We start from the raw sequence: 16,629 nt of genomic DNA on the forward strand, positions 1-16,629 counted from the left end.
GTAAGATCACGTGCTAAAATGTACCGATGAATTTTAATTTGCTAATATGTTTGGACTTTTATGTTATTGTTTGTAAATTGCTAATAATTAATTCTAACACTAAATAAATTAAGTATAGAAAAATATTGAGTCCGAATTATCAGTCTGTTTCGGCAAGACTTTAACAATATAAATTTTGCTGTAAATCTTAATATTACTTGGCAGAGGCTGCCCTCGTCACTTTATTAGTGGTGAGAGAAGTGAGTAGGGAGTAGTGAAGTAGTTGTTACATCGTTGCGTTAGCACTTGGCAGCCTCACGTTACAACGGTGTGAGTGGAGCACGTTATCCACCCCAGAGAGCGCGAGAGGAGAGAGAATGACAATATCTGTTTTCTCGGTTCCGACGCCTCAGTTGTGCAGCTACAAAAACTCGTGGCCAGCTCCGACCTACCCTTCTCTTTATTCTTCTTCTTCGAAGTTAACTGTTACACTGTGCTCTCCTTCTACTCCAGCTTCTGTTATCGATGAGGGTACTTCTCCTGCGCCAGACGATATTCCTCTTGTTGATCGGTCAGAATTCGTGAGGTATAATGATTTAGCATTATATGTAATTCCCGTACCATATTGTCTTCTCTCTTGCATGGAAAATAGTGTGTATATATTTTTTTTCTTGACAGAGAGCAACTAATTCGAGGTGTTTTTTCACAGCGGTTGTAAGGCATGTGGAAGAGAAGAAATAGAGAAAGGATGCAATGGTGAAGGAAGGATTCAGGGTGGAATTGCAACAGTGCCAGGGTTTGGGTGGTGGCCTATAAAGGCTTACAGGCCATGCCCTGCATTTGTGGCATCGGGTGGTAGGTATAGGCGACAAGGACAAAGCATGGACGAGGTTGTCTCTGGAAGTGGTAAAACATCCACAATAGGAACTGCCAGTGACTCGAAGAAAAGGTACGTGTAATTTTCCTTCTTTTCATGAGCTTTTTATTCTCTAATATCTAGCTACGTGTAATTTTTTTTTTCATAGTTGAGTATTTTGTTAGAGGGGAGATAAACCCATAACCTATCCCACATTTCCTTTTAAATCTTTCAAATCAATCTTATAACTCTCATGCTAGTGAGGAAGTTGAACACAGAACCTCTCTCATTCTTCCTTCCAACTTTACCACTAAGTCGATATCTAGCTTTGTGTAATGTGTGGTCTACTCATCATAAGTGGACTACTAATCTCCTACCTTAGATGTTTTAGTCTTTCGTACCACTTCTGATTCATGAAACTTTCAACAAGACTATAATACGTGCTTTAAATAAATTTTCAGCATTCATCTCTAAAGTAAGGACAACATTCACTCTGTTGGATTTCGCTTCCCCGGGATTCTAATATCACTTTTTGATTGCTCGTTGATGAATACCCCTTTGGTCTGGTAAGGATCTAATAGGTCCCCATTACTCTCATTTCGTCCGTATAAGAAGTGAAAATGTTTTCATGGATGTATGAATAAGGTAGAGAATAGTTGTATAAGACGAGATATGACATGGTACTTATTGAAGAAAAGACGACTCTATCAACTAAGGTGGTTTGAGCACACATAGAGAAGACCAACCATAAGAAGAGTGGATCTTATCGTTGCAGCCTTATGGAAAAGGGATCTCATGGTGAATATTGTTGTTGAAGATTTCGTTTTTGAACAAACCCAATGATATTGTGTTCTCATCTAGTGCGATAAAATATTGTCTATGAGAAGAAGTGTATCAACCACTAGTACTAAAAGTCTTCTCCCACAAGGTAATAAATACTACTGTGTTTTATCCGAAACCGATTCATCTGAGGTGCCCATTTGATTATAAATCCTTTTTCAGTCTCACTTTGAATCTCTCTTGGTCCGCCTCTTACTCTAACCAGCTTCCCTACACCTGATCAGTTCTCTAATTGGAACCTCTATTGGACTTGTTAAGAGAGATACAATTATATTTGTTTTGTGTTATGTTTCATGTCTGCATGCTTGTACATGCATGGTCTCTTCTCTCGTATATATTGATTCTCTCTTGTATTATATACACATATTTAATGTAATAAACATTACTGTTTTCCTTTCTCTGTTTTCGTTCTCTAACATGGTATCAAGTGCTTAATCTCTTGTCATGGCTTCCGCAAACTCAGAATTTTCCCCACCCTCTCCTCATGATCAAACCTCTTTTGTCCCCCACACCTTCTCCTCCCCCATTAACCTTGTTTTCGTTCTCTAACAGGACTTTCTCTCATGTGTCCATAGTCCAAACCAACAGCGGTGTGATTTTATCTAGTATGAGTCCTATGATTTACTATACATTGTATGATAGACCCAAGAGTCCTAACTATATAGTTTAATTTCCTATTTTCACCGTCAAGACAGTGCTAGCCCACTTCTTAACTTTCCTTCCTTGTTGTATTCCATTTTATGCAACTAAACACAAACCATGTGATTTCAAAGCTTCTTCACATAGCTCCAGTTTACATTTTATTTCTTCTTCGGACCTTCCTATTAGAACTGTACCACTGTACTATTTGCAAAAGGCATTCATTGAAGTACTGGCTCTTAGGTATGCCGAATACGAATGTCCAAAACCTAAGGTAAGAGAATCAGGGCCTGAGGTTCACCCTTTTGAGAAGAGTATCACTTCAATAAGCACAAACATGTTTTGATGCAGGTGTGGTCTTTAGTTTGATTATCGAATGCCTCAACTATTGATTTGGCATGTTTGGTTGGAATTGGGTCACGGGTGCTTGGCTGAGTTGAGTAGAAGTTCTTTGTTATATTGCGAATGTATTAGAACTGCTAGCTACTTTGGTTTCACAGAAACACACAATCGTATTTTCTACTTTTATTCTGGTTGATTGTGCACAATTTGAAGTTTATCAAGATAATTGAAAAGCTTGCGAACAACTATTTGTTATCAAGTGCCTTCTTTTGCTTTGTTTCCAGAAAATTAGTATTCCAGAGGAGAAATTAGAGTATCTGAATTAGCTAGCCTAAATTACCGTTCAAACTTGTGTATTAGTCATGTAGAGTGAGGTGAAGTGGGGTGGCGCATTCAGTTTGAAAATCTGAGCTCTACAATTCAGCATGATTTTCTGATCTTTCACTTGCCTTTATAGCTTCTAACTAGTGCTTTAAAATGGTGTCAAATTTTACAGTAACAAAAAGGAAAGTGTGAAGAAATCTAATAGGTAAAGTGGTTGGGAGGACTATTCAACTTTGAGGTGACAAAAGCAAAAGCTACAAGGGAGAGGGGGGTAAAGAAAATGTTGGTGATGCTCTGGTCTGCTACAAATAATGGTAAATTCAATATTGTGTAAGGATTGTGGAAATCTATGTACGTCTTATAAATGCATTGGTAAATAGGGTGATGTCATGTGATGTATGCATTGGTAAATTATTTCTCTGAATCACGTTAGCTTTTTCCGTTCATCTCCGGCATTCTTCCATTAGAATTACCTTAGGCTTGAATAGGTGAAAGAGGATTTAACACAGGACAAAGGAATATAAAAAGTTAATTATATAATATTTTTGGATTTTATAATATCTTATAATAATCTTATAATGTTGTTTGTCTTTATTTTTCTTTTCCTCCAAAAGAAACGATAATTTTGTTTTATTTAGCTTAGTACTAGTTAAATAACTCGTCCGGGCTGGTTATTAAACTTATTATTGTTTAGTTCTATATATGTCCATGTGTAAATAGTTATAGTATGCATATTAATATTAGTATACATATGCAAATATCATTCAAAGAAAACAACCATTTCGTAAACATCTTTGCACTTGCATGAAGATTAAATATATACACAACTTTGTAAGAGATGCTAATAATAAATGTTTTAAATTAAAATATTGTTGACCGTTTTATTGCAAATAAATAACAATTATTGAAATTACACACATATAGAGAGAGATATTAACTAACTAAATACAAACACAATTATACATAATGTAATATTGTACAGGTTTAAGATTTTAATCTTTTCTTAAAAAAGATTATCACTCAAGATTAATTGAAAATAATAAGATAAAAATATCAATACATAAATTAAGATATATTTTAAATAATAATCAAGTGAAACATAAGTTAAAGATGTAGACCTAAATCCTTAAGAAACTTACAAATCGAAAAAAAATACCTCATTACAAATAGAACTTAAAAAAAATATATCAATGCAAGAAAATACTTAATTATAAACAGGATTGATAGAATAAAAAATAAATAAAATATTTTGAGTTAAAGGATGGTTGAGAAAAAGTTTTCCTTTTGTATTTTATTAATTTGATTTGTTACTTTTAAACAATTTTATATAAAATGTTTTCAAAGTGATCTTAGGTGTTGTTTCCGTCACCTTTATTAAATTTATTATTGAAGGAATAAATTTATTTTTAATGAAAAAAAGGAGACCGGATGGCGAGGGGAAAGAAAGTGTGTCGGTGTGGTTGGATGGAAGAGGTAAAAGGGATGATGAAGATGAAAATCAAATTATAATATTGATTTATTTACGGGTTAACTCATATTTTTCTTTATTTTATTTATACGTTTCAGTTTTATCTTTTATTTTATAAAATTATTTTAGGCTTTTACTTTTTTTAAATTGATCAATATGATTCTTTTAAAATGTTGTCGTTTTCTATTTTAGGAAAAAAGTTTAAATATTTTTTATCTTATTCAAAAGGTGAATTTGTTTTATTAGATTCGTTTACATGAAAACCGGATAATCCAACTTGTTCTATTTGATCAACTTATAAAAGATCTTTTAAGAATAAACAAAATTTTGGAGACCACCTTTCAAAACTATTAAAATATTTTCTTACTTTTAATTTTTCCATTTCGGAAAGTCAGTTAAGTAAAATAAAAAAGCTTACTTTAAAATAACGCAAAACAACATAAAATTATCCTGAGTTTTATTTACCAAAAGTAATAAAACAGGGTTAAAAAAGTAATAAACTATAGAACTTTCTTTAAGTAATAAATAAAAACAATAATTAAGTGGATACGATTTATTATTTTCTTTTATTCTCTTGCAAAATAATTTATAATTAATTATTATAAATGTTTCTTATTTACGACTTTTTGACAGGTGCTTTGGTGGTTAATTTTTGTTTCCGGATAGAATTAAAATGTTTTCGAAAAAAAATGGTTTAATATATGTTAAAGCGGATTGGATCAGGTCAATTTTATATCTTATTTTCTCTTAAAAAGTATTATATTAAATATCTGGATTGATTTAATTAAATTTGAATTTCAATTCAATTTTACAAATATTCTAGCAGTTTTTGAATTTCAATTCAATTTTACAAATATTCTAGCAGTTCAATTATGATATTTTAATATAGTTTTTCAATTCACGGTAATTTGGATTGATTTAACGTGTGAATAAACACCGTTAATTGGCACGCTTTAGCTACAAAGAGACACATTACACTACACTCACACCTACTCGACACAACCGAACTCGTTTCAATTTCTCTCCGAAATCAATCTATAAGAATACTTGTGTTGTGTCTGAGAAATCAGCGAGACTGCAAAATGGACGATACTGACACAAAACAGCGAATCGAGGAAACAGTTCGCAGGATTTTGCAAGAGTCGAACATGGACGAGGTTACGGAGTCTAAGATTCGAAAGGAGGCCTCCGAGGAGCTCGGTCTCAACCTGTCTCAGCCCCAATTCAAAGGCTTCGTGAAGCAGGTCGTGGGGGCTTTTCTGCAAGAAAAGGTGCAAGAAATAGAAGAACAGCAGCAACAACAAGAAGAAAATGATGAGGGAGAAGTTGAAGAAGAACAAGGAGAATCCAAGGGCAAGGAGTACGATAATGAAGGCAATCTCATCATCTGCAAGGTTTGTTCGGTTTTTCTTTCCTCTGAACCGCTTTTACCATTTTACAGGTGGCAATGGGAAAAGGGTTCCTTGGGTTAATTTTGTTTTTGGATTTCAGCTTTCAGCGAAGAGAAGGGTGACCGTTCAGGATTTCAGAGGGCAAACGTTGATCTCCATTCGCGAGTACTATAATAAAGATGGCCGGGAACTTCCTTCTAACAAAGGTAGCTTGTGTTATTTGTTTTGGTTAAGCCTTTTTTTCGATTCTCTTGTTTCCTTTGGTAAAGGAGTTTTGGTTTTGGATTGTGGGGACACTGAAAGTTTTTATTTTTCTTTTGTGTATGTGGAATGTAGAAATGATACACGTACGCCTCGATTTTGTATACACTTATTGAACATTTTTGTATACATCTGTTAAAGACTTGATTTTTCTTTCTATTTTTCTTTTTTGTGAAATCATATATTCTATAAACCTGTGACTTTTATTCTCTCTACTTGAATATCAAATGTTAATCAATATCTTGGGTGGACAAGAATCATTTTACCTTTCGAAATAGGGGCAGTTGGCGGTTTTTGTTTTGAACTTTTTTAATTATGATCAAATCCTTGTCGTTAACATGAAGCTAATTATCAGAGAGGGGGACTGGAAAAAACGTTCCTTTCTGATATTCAGTGGTTTCTTAACACATCTTTGCATAGTGGTTTAAGTTTAGTGTATGAGTTGAAGACTGTGCTGACATCATATGATATTTGAGGCCATTTATTTAGGACTTTTTTGGTGTGTGTGTGTTGACTTCGTGTTGTGTAATGTTCGGTGCACTCCTTCCGTATACATCGCATTGAAAATCAAAGGCATTAGCCGTGTCTTTAGCCTATTATATATGGCTGCCGTTCTGTTTCACATAAACATCTAGTTGAGCACATAAAAAAAGGTTGCGGACTTGGTTATGGAATTAGATTAGCCTTGAAATAGTAACAGTGTGGGATCGAAATGCGATATATCTAAGAAACAGTTGAACCAAAAGGGGTTTTGGTTTCCTCTCAGCATTACACCTTTATGTTAATTGGACTGGTGTATATATATATATATTCCTTGCACAGATCATTAAAGTGTCTTGATTTGAAACTACGTGTCTTTAGTATCATATTTTGTTGGACTACACATATCAACTTCATGTTGCTAATTTGACTAGATAGAAGCCTCAGTGTTGCAGTTGGCATGCCAAAATTCTTCTAGTCAAGAATTCCCTCTGCACTATAGCACGAAAGTGCCTATGCCTATTTGAGCCTTACTAGTCCTGCATTCCTGTGTGATGTGAAACAAACACTATTGCATGGTGAGATCAGTACTATTCTGCATTTGGTTTTGTCAACTTGATACTTGCTAGTTGTTATGCCCACGTGTGGATTGATAATAAATAGGACCTTTTACTAAGAAAAAGGTAAAAGGAAAATTCTGTATCTGCATTGATTATATGTTCATAGTTAGTTCTTCATTAAGTTTATCTTTTCTTATCTAATCCAGAACTAGAACTAAGAAAAGAAAGTAAGGTTTGTGGCTGCTGTTTCAGACAAGTGGCGCTGAGTGTAGCAATTTGGCCTTTATTTTTATTTGTTTCCTTGTGTAACTCATGATGCTTATCATGATCTATAACTGAAAGGTTATTTCCTAATTCTGACTTCCTTTGTCTTTCAGGAATAAGTTTGACTGAAGAGCAGTGGTCTGTCTTTAAAAACAATCTGCCTGCCATAGAAAAAGCCATTAAGAAAATGGAATCTCGTTGATACAAGGGTGTGAGGATTTACATACATACCTCACTCATCAAGGACATACTAAGTAGCTTTGCTTGTATCTTTTTGGTGAATAGCACCATGGTGCCATTTTAATGCTATGGACCATTTTGGGACCTGGAGTCACTGTGAATCATGTACTATTCAAGTGTTTTGCAACCTGATTTGGTAGAGCCATTTCAGGAAGACTCTGGAGTAAAGTTATCATGAAAGTCACTTTAAATTAAACACATTATTCTGTTATTTCCCTTCAATATCGTTCTTACTCTTTTTTACGTGAAGGCTTTCAAAATTACTCCCAACCCAAAAGTAACAAAAAGCATGTTTTTCCTACCGTAATTTTAAACCAAAAGATATAAAAAAAAATGCGTTCCACCTTATGCACTTCCAATATACGTTAAACACCTTCAGATGGTAATTTTAATATAGCTGAAGTCGTCTCAGCGTTTTCTAATTATATTTTAACGATGGTTGAGTTTAGTTTGGTAAAATGTAGAAGAAAGCTGGATTATGATATAAACTGCGGATAGTCATGGATACTGATATCTTATTGTGTCCCCAGGGAAAAAACATTGTGAGTTAGGTAGTAGTAGTAGGTCGATTCTTAGCGGTCAGAATCATTTAGTTTTTATTTCTTTTTGTTTTTTAAACTTCACGAGGTTAATGAAATTATATAGGAAATTAAAATTGAGCCGTGGGATTATGATAAGGCAAGGTTACTTGTACGAAGTTGAATGCAGATAATTGAGGTTCCTACATCGTATTGTTGATGATGGACTATGTCGTCTAGACTGCATTCAAACATATGATCCAACTGGTCTTGTCAACCAGCAAATATGTCTTCAAACCTGATTATTATAAAAATATAAAAATAAATACTTCTTGTTCTGGGTGGGAAGATTGAAAAAAAGGTTCTGAAGAAAAGATTTTTCACGGAAAATTTAACTTGTTCTCGTGAAACAGTTCCATGTAGCACTGCATTTAGGATCAAACTTTAACCACTTTTCAAGCCATGCTCAGAAAAACATGGATGGGCAATCCATAACATCTATCTGATTCCTTAAAAAACATTAAATTCACTCAAACATCAGTGACATAACTCTCTGTTTCTGGTGTTTTAGTCCTGAAGATGATTAATCGGTGTCTTGTGACCCATTCTTGGGGTAACTATGATGCAGAAACAGAAATCTGGAAATACTATCAAACTGGAAAATCTTTAACAATCCTTACATTCATTAAAATTTGGACAGGTTGTCCAAATATATATGCAGTTCATGGACCTATTCGTCATGGAAAACCTAACACACTTCCTAAGTGCTTTCTCCATAGCTTATACTCGTATCTAGAAACCCTTTCCCTAACAAGACCCCAGATACAAATTAGAGCCTGCAGTGGCATTGGCAGTGTCTTTGGCAATTTTCCCACTAAAGAGTGTTGTCTTCCAGCCCACTTTCCAAGTGCTCATGGTTGGACTCCTTGAAGGACTAGTGGTAGAGCATCCACTTGCAGCCATCCTCATCTTCTCAATCAGAGCTTCAGTATTCACCTGCTCTGACAAAATCTCCTCCAGTTGCCTCTGCTCAATCACCAACTTCACTCTCCACACGCCATTCTTAGCCGCTGGCAACACTTCAAGCGCCGACCCATTTGACAAATTCTCAACATAATCACACGCTGCAGACTTACTTCGAAGACCTCCCACTCCTTCTTCAACTCCAACATTGTCACAGCAACTTTTTTGCCCCTCCTTCAACGGAAGAAGATAATAGAAAAGACCATAGCTTAACCTCTCTTGCTCTGGCAAAGGTTCTGAAGCATGACCCTGGCGGAAAATACCATAACCAGGGTAATGTTGAAGCACTTGAGCCACAGTCTTGGGAGCTTTGAACTGCAAAATGGCTCCGCTGTCACTCATAACCCGAATAGTATGGTGACACTCTCCAGTGGTACCCTTCATGGAACAATTCCCCATTTGCTTGATTTTCAGTGAACCTTTCAATGTTCAATGTTGAATGTTTCTCCACTCCAAGCTTATATATTAAAGTTTGAAAATTGGTGTGTGAAAACTTTTCCTCACACACGTTACTGTCTTATTTGGACTTTGTTTATTTTTATTGGTGAAGTTATCTCAGCGGCGCGCATGTGAAATTGGACCGTTGGCAACTGCTATGACAAGTGTGCTACCTGTGATGACCCATCCAAAGGGAAAACAACAGAACCAGACCAGATTCTCAAATTTAATACTATTCAGAATCATATTTATTTCAAATATCCGCTCCAGACCCTCTGCATCCCTGTCTTCTGTGTGCTGCTCCTTCTACACGTTCATTTTATCAGTTATATTTATATATTTTTTTATGATTAAGTTTAACCGAATTTATTTATTTTAACTTAAATCCAAACAGTTCATTATTATTTTCAAAAACATTGTCACCCCAAAATGCCATTTACAGAAACAACTACAAAATGAAAATTCTTTAAAATTTAATTACAAAAACAAACATGTTTGTTAAATGGACCTTTTTAAAAAAACAATATTTAAATATAAAAATTTAATTTTTATTTATGTATTATTACAAATATTTGTTAAATTTAAAAATATTTTTTACGTTGCTTAGTTTCAGATTTAGTTATTATATGTGATAATTGACTATCTTTCACACTAAATATAAGTATAAGTTTTTCTTCATTTCTCTATACACTCATTTTTTATTTTCTTCATTCCAAACTACAGTAGGTGTTATTTAAGTTATAAGTGACTCTGAATTTTGTAAGTCTTTTAAATATACAAACAATTCAATAATTTTTTTTTAAAAAAAACAAGCAACTATTTTATAATTTTATAAAAAGAGTGTACTTTGAATAACTTTCAAAGAGTTGTTTGAAAAAGAAAATATCAGAAATTTAAAAACTGAAAATTTACAGATACTAAAGGTAAATATATGGAAAAACTTAAAACCCTATTTTACAAATTGCTATACTAATCCAAATTGTCTTTGGTTTGTGAAAAAAGAGAAAATGAATGATGTTAATTTGGTGCAAAGGGACAAAAGTTGTCTGTTAAAAAAATATTGAATTACTTGTATGAACATCATTTGTGGATCTTAAGGATGATTAGTTGAATTTTTAGTTGGAACTGAACAAAATTCCTACAATATTTGTCCCGAATTGAAGCACTTTTGGATAAATGATCATAGTTTTACTAAGAAAACAAATATTAGAAGATGCCTTCACTTCACGGGACATACTTTTTTTTGTCTATGTGGTCCGTGACATTGCTCCAGTTTCCCAGTTTTTTCAGCCATGTCAAACCCATTGGGATCATCACATGTTACTGTTACTTCTTTTTTTATGTTGGAAATATTATCTTTAAATATTTTTTTCTAATTGTTTCCTATAACAAAATATTCCCACAAACATTCATAGAATTTGTGCAAGAGTGCATGAATGAACCTTCATCAACTACTGTCTGACAAGGTTTGGATTTTTTAATGCAAGAATATGCTTTGTCTTTATAAAACATCATGTTACTGTTTTCTATAAGAGTATACGAATTAATAAGTGTCAGCTAATAATTATAAGTAAATGAGGAAATATAACACAAAAATATTAAAGATAATTGTTTTGGATATGGTCAAGTCTTTGCATAAACTAATCGGTTTTTAACAAGTTGTTCACGTAAAAGCTGTTAATCAAACACTTGTAAGGAATATTGGTTAGGTCATCCAGTATTAAAATCATATCAGTTGATAATACAAGAATAATAAATATGTAATTAATGTATAATTTATTTTCTTATCTCAAGTCATTATTTATAAATTTTGTGATAATTTTTTAATTAAAATTAACTTAATTACAGTTAAAATATGGGTAATTGTTATTTAATTTTCAAGTGAATGATTTTAGAATTAATTTACTTTAATTCGATCGATCATGCTTATACCGTTTGATGTAATAAGATTGATAATCTAACTAAAAATTTATCAGACAAATATGTTGTACAGTAATCATGATTTATGATCATTACAAAAGTAATTAGGTGATTATCAATGATATTATCTGTACTATTATAGGTAGAAGTAAATTGAAAAGAAAAAAAAAGTGAATATGTCATTTCTGCAGTTAGTACTGTCATACGAAAAATAAAATTAATTTAGAGTAAGCAATCAAATACTGGGAATTATTGTGTAATAATCCTTTAATAACGTAAAATTACAAAAGAGTGAATAATAACATTAAATTAAATTAAAAGCGAGCAAGATTCAGAAAAACGGAAAGTTCAATTTTACTTAAATATTTTCTTTTGCTCCAATATAATAATTTGGTTATTTGGACATATGTTTTTATTTGAGTGAAATGGGCGTATTGGCATGAAAGATGAGAATGAACATAGGGCCAAAAGTAAAACAACAAGGGGTGTTGCTGCCTCCTCTACCACCACAGCATGCTTCCTCTAACTTCCCAAACTTTTTTAATTCCAATTCTATCTTTGGATTAAAACTTTTTTACTTTTACTATTTAGGATTTTTTAATTAATTTGAAACCCTATTTCTACTCATTTTTTTTGGCAGTTGCACCCCCACATCCCCACCCATCTCTCACGGATTTCTCTCTTCCCCATTTCTGTCTTACATATACTAAAACAATTGCTCTTGTACCTAATATTATGTTCATAACCATTACATTGTTTACTTAAACTTTCTATGACATTGCTCTCGTATCATTATCATTAAATTTCTAATTTTAGGATTAAATATATTTTTGTCATATATCAAAATTTGTAATGGTTTTCAATCCTCATACTTCAAAAGTAATAATTTAGTCCTTGATTCAACTGCGTTAAAATGTTGTACGTAAATTTTGTCCACATTTTATTGAATTAAAATTAAATTATTTTCTGGATTGCTTAGGGTTCTTTGTAACTTTAATGACATTTTCCCTAGCTTCAACCAACCCAATTCTCAAACTCAGCCACTACCAATTTCACTACCACTCCAATCCTCTTCTTCTGCAATCTCATGTTTGATCAAACTCACCATCATCACTTTCACTTTCCTCTGCACCAATTTTACACATAAAACAGATATTACAAAACTCTGTCTTTTTCCCCATTCACACACACCATTGCAACAGGGACCTCTCTCCATCACACGCCCTCTACTTTTCTACCTTCCTTTCCAACATTCCAACAACACAGACTAATCAATTGAAAAAGTCCAACAACACAGACTAATCAATCGAGAAAAGATTAAAATAAATAACTGGTAAGGATAGAAGGTGAAGTGGCGTAGTGGTGGAAGGGAACGACGATGGTGGCACTGGCGTTGTCCCCGGTCACGATGAGCAACAGTTGTGGGTGGGGCTCGACAAAGATCAAGACACGGTGGCTGGATTTGATGTTTTCGCGCATGAAAATAGGAGGTGACTGACGTTGTTGACACCGACAAGCACTTCGACTCCAATTGGTGTCGTCGTCCAAAGCTCAGACCGACAAGATGGCGAGCGGCGTTGAGGCACTAGATTCCGATGGTGGTGACATGCGCGTGGAGAAGGAGAATGGGGAAGAAAAGTTCCTTGAGCGTTGATAAAAAAGGCCACACGTGACAATTGTTTCAGTATATGTCTGCAACAGAAAAAGAAAAAGAAATGAGAGAAAGTGAAACGAAAACGGAGGAAGAGAGGAATCAATGAGAGATGAGTGGGTGCAGCGCAACAAAAATGAGTAGAAATAAAATTTTCAAATTAATTAATAAAATGATAAATAGTAAAAGTAAAAAAGTTTTAATCTAAGGATAAAATTAGAATTAAAAGAATTTGGAGAGATGGAGGAAGCATGGTGTGGTGGTGGAAGGAGCAACACCCTGGTGGTGTCTATGGGCTTTGGGCTGGGCTTTAACAATCATTGAAAAAAGGGTTTTCTTTGTGCACCTCCCTTTTCTCTTCATGTATTGCATAAAATTCAAAAACCTCACTTTATCCTTGTTTGGTGTTCCTAGCCCGAGCTGGTAGCCAACACTTTAGCAGTGTGTGGCACTGAACCACAGTTTATTCCAGAAATAGTTAGAATAGTATTTTTGGATCTAAAAATATCTTTGAAAAATATTTTAATATTTTTAATTGGATATTGTAAAAGTCAAAATATTTGTTTGAAACACTTAATCCAAAATATATTTATTATACATTTTGGATTTACTGTTTTGAAATATATTTACATATTTAGAAATACTTTTTGAAACATTTAGTTTAGTGTGAAAAATATTTTTATATTCAAGAAAATTTAATCTAAAATATATTTTTTATACATTTAAGATTGAGTATTTTAAAAAATACTTTTAGATTAAAAAATAACTTCTGAAACACTCGGTCTGATAATTTTAACGAGGGATTGTTTGGGAATAATAGGTTTTATAGGGGTGCCGGAAGGAAAAAAGGTGGTGGAGGAAGAAAGGCAAAAAGAAAGTTTGGTTGGAAGGGAAAATATCGAAAAAGCTTGGCATTATGCGTTGTGTAGATGTTGTGGTGGAAATGAGAAGCATGTAATGCATGGTGCAGAGACAGAGAGAAGAGGAGAGGGACCAAACTAGAATTGATTGTTTGTGGTGGCTATAACTGGCAGGTCCACGTGTCCACGTAAAATAACACACACTCACACATTTCTCTTATCTCTCGCTTTCCATAATTTTGTCCATTATAATCCTAACCACACGGATAATCTCTCTACCAAAGCCACATAACTATAATATCACACTCCAACCACGCCTATATCAACCTAAACATTATCATTATCTCTACTTCCCTTTTTTATTATATTTTTAATTTATGAACTTAAATATATAAAATTGAAATTTCTTCATCTTTCACATTTTGGTCCTAAATTTATTAATGTCACTCTACCTACCATTTCTCCGTCCATAGATGCTTTATAATTCGACAAATATGTCTCAAAACAATATAACTTTTGTCGATTTATCTTTTATGCATTGGTGAGATTCTTTCTTCTTCTAGCTAAAAGTATGGAGTAACTTTTTAGCTTACAATGGATAGATTTTAGCCTACTTTATCTAATATCAAATTACATAGGTAGTTAATTTGGAAAAAAAAAATTGAAGTGAATCCTTTGCCACGCATAAGAAATGAAGAAAAACAAGCCTTAATACAGATAATAGCGTGTTTGAAATAATTATAATTTTATTTTGCTTTTATATTGAAATCTCCGGAAATAAAATAAAAGGCATAGATTGAATGAATAATGAATTCGAAAATAATTGGACGAAAGGAAATGGACAATGATACTTGACACAAAATAGTTAAAACATTATTACTTGAAACTATTCTTTTTTGTTACTTTTTTAGAAATACAAAATAATTTTTTGTTATGACTAAAAATATTTTTAAATGGCAATAAGCATTGGAATGACCTATATTAAAAAAATGAAAGGTCAAATCTTTATACATATAAATATTTTATATTCATTTCAAATGATATTTTTTATTTTAAAATATAAAAGTTTATTTTTTTTATCATTGTGAACATAAATATAAATATATTTCAAAGTAAAAGAGGTAAAAGAGGTGGTGAAAAAGATTTAGATGTAGTATGTAGGTGGTCCTATGTGTATATAAGTTATTTGTATACGTAGCTTAGCGTGTGGAGAGACAGAGTGAGTGAGTGAGTAAAAGAAAGAAAAGGAAGGGAAATGGGGTGTGCTTCCTCTAAGGGTATGGATGTGGCAGCGGTCCCTTACCGGCCGGCGCCGACGAGCTTCGCGGTGTTCGACATAAACGCGATAGAGGAGCCATGGCTGAAGCACCTGAACGAGACCTCCACCCAAATCCACCAAGACAAAACCCCTCTCCCCGCTCCTATCCTCCACAAACTCAACATGCTCGACGCCACCGACGCCCCTCAATCATGGGAGGAGGTCAGCAAAACACTCCAAGACCTCAAACCCGTCATCACCAAACCTCCTACCACCTCACCGCCTCCGCAGCCTCAACCTCAACCTCCGCAAAAAACTAACTCCTTCCACACACTCGAAGAGTTAGACTCCAAGTTAAAGCCCAAGCCCCAAGCAAAAGAGCCCGACGCAGTGAAGCCCGAAACAGTAAAACCCGTTGTGGCTAACGTGACCGTGGCGCGAGGGAGCAAGCTGAAGGACAACGTGTTCATAGTGCGGGACAGGTTGGAGAGAGAGAAGGAGGAGAAGGAGTCGGCGTTCGAGCGGCTTCGGCGGGATCCACTGAGCGCGTTTCCGGAGAAGTGTCCGCCGGGGGGGAGCGAGACGGTGGTGGTGTACACGACGTCGTTGCGGGGCGTGAGGAAGACGTTCGAGGACTGCAACAGGGTGCGCGACGTGCTGGAGACGCAGCGCGTGGTGTTCGACGAGCGCGACGTGTCGCTGCACGGGGAGTTTCTCCGGGAGGTGAAGGAGCTGGTGGGAGAGGCGGTGGCGCTTCCGCGGGTGTTCGTGAAGGGGAGGTACGTGGGGGGCTTGGAGGAGTTGGCGGAGCTGAACGAGACGGGTCGGCTGGGGAGGATACAGAGGGCCACACGTATGGAGAGGGGGATTGGGAGGCAAACGTGTGGAGGATGTGGTGGGGCCCGGTTTGTGCCTTGTTTGGATTGTGGTGGGAGTTGCAAAGTTTTGGTGGATGGAATAGACAAACAGAGGTGTCCCAAGTGTAATGAGAATGGCTTGGTTCATTGCCCTTCTTGTATTTGACTCATCCACCTTTTTCTTCATATTTCTACCTTTCTACACTCTTTCCTTTCCCATCTTCAACTCTTTTAATACTTTCCAACTTCCATCCAAATGTTACTGTTACATTTCATCATGGCAAAATGTTTTTTTTCTTATTTGTAAAATATAAATAGATGTGGTTGTGAGTTAGGCACTATTAATGCCAGACTTTCGTAGAAATTTCTCACACTATCATTATAAAACAAATCGTTATAGATTTTACGAATTACACTACTAACATTTTACGTGCTCCTTCAAGATGAAAAAAAAAAATAT

The 16,629-nt window shown here is 34.7% G+C and overlaps 4 protein-coding genes across 5 annotated transcripts; 3 read left to right on the forward strand and 1 right to left on the reverse strand.

Annotated features, from left to right (window-relative positions):
* Positions 1-110: 110 nt before the first annotated feature.
* On the forward strand, positions 111-3,426 carry LOC108322960 (uncharacterized). 2 transcript variants are annotated; one of them, XR_001831629.2, is made up of 4 exons: positions 111-565; positions 689-928; positions 1,297-1,401; positions 3,153-3,426. XR_001831629.2 is itself a non-coding variant. In XM_017555275.2 (3 exons), the coding sequence occupies exons 1-3, from the start codon at positions 357-359 to the stop codon at positions 3,187-3,189; spliced, it is 486 nt and encodes a 161-aa protein (XP_017410764.1). In that variant the 5' UTR covers positions 143-356; the 3' UTR covers positions 3,190-3,426. The 2 variants fall into 2 exon arrangements, 1 of the variants encoding a protein (XP_017410764.1); XM_017555275.2 differs by lacking the exon at positions 1,297-1,401 and having other exon boundaries at positions 143-565.
* Positions 3,427-5,411: 1,985 nt separating this feature from the next.
* Positions 5,412-7,866, forward strand: LOC108322901 (RNA polymerase II transcriptional coactivator KELP). Its single transcript, XM_017555187.2, has 3 exons — positions 5,412-5,842; positions 5,940-6,045; positions 7,518-7,866. Exons 1-3 carry the CDS (start codon positions 5,531-5,533, stop codon positions 7,604-7,606), a joined length of 507 nt encoding a protein of 168 aa, XP_017410676.1. The 5' UTR covers positions 5,412-5,530; the 3' UTR covers positions 7,607-7,866.
* A 777-nt stretch (positions 7,867-8,643) lies between these two features.
* On the reverse strand, positions 8,644-9,902 carry LOC108322922 (uncharacterized). The gene has a single exon (XM_017555221.2). It carries the CDS (start codon positions 9,582-9,584, stop codon positions 8,970-8,972), a length of 615 nt encoding a protein of 204 aa, XP_017410710.1. The 5' UTR covers positions 9,585-9,902; the 3' UTR covers positions 8,644-8,969.
* Positions 9,903-15,243: 5,341 nt separating this feature from the next.
* LOC108322899 (uncharacterized protein At5g39865) lies at positions 15,244-16,447 on the forward strand. The gene has a single exon (XM_017555185.2). It carries the CDS (start codon positions 15,310-15,312, stop codon positions 16,333-16,335), a length of 1,026 nt encoding a protein of 341 aa, XP_017410674.2. The 5' UTR covers positions 15,244-15,309; the 3' UTR covers positions 16,336-16,447.
* Positions 16,448-16,629: the final 182 nt, after the last annotated feature.

The sequence above is a fragment of the Vigna angularis genome, chromosome 1 (genome assembly GCF_016808095.1).
Source record: "Vigna angularis cultivar LongXiaoDou No.4 chromosome 1, ASM1680809v1, whole genome shotgun sequence".
NCBI lineage: Eukaryota > Viridiplantae > Streptophyta > Magnoliopsida > Fabales > Fabaceae > Vigna > Vigna angularis.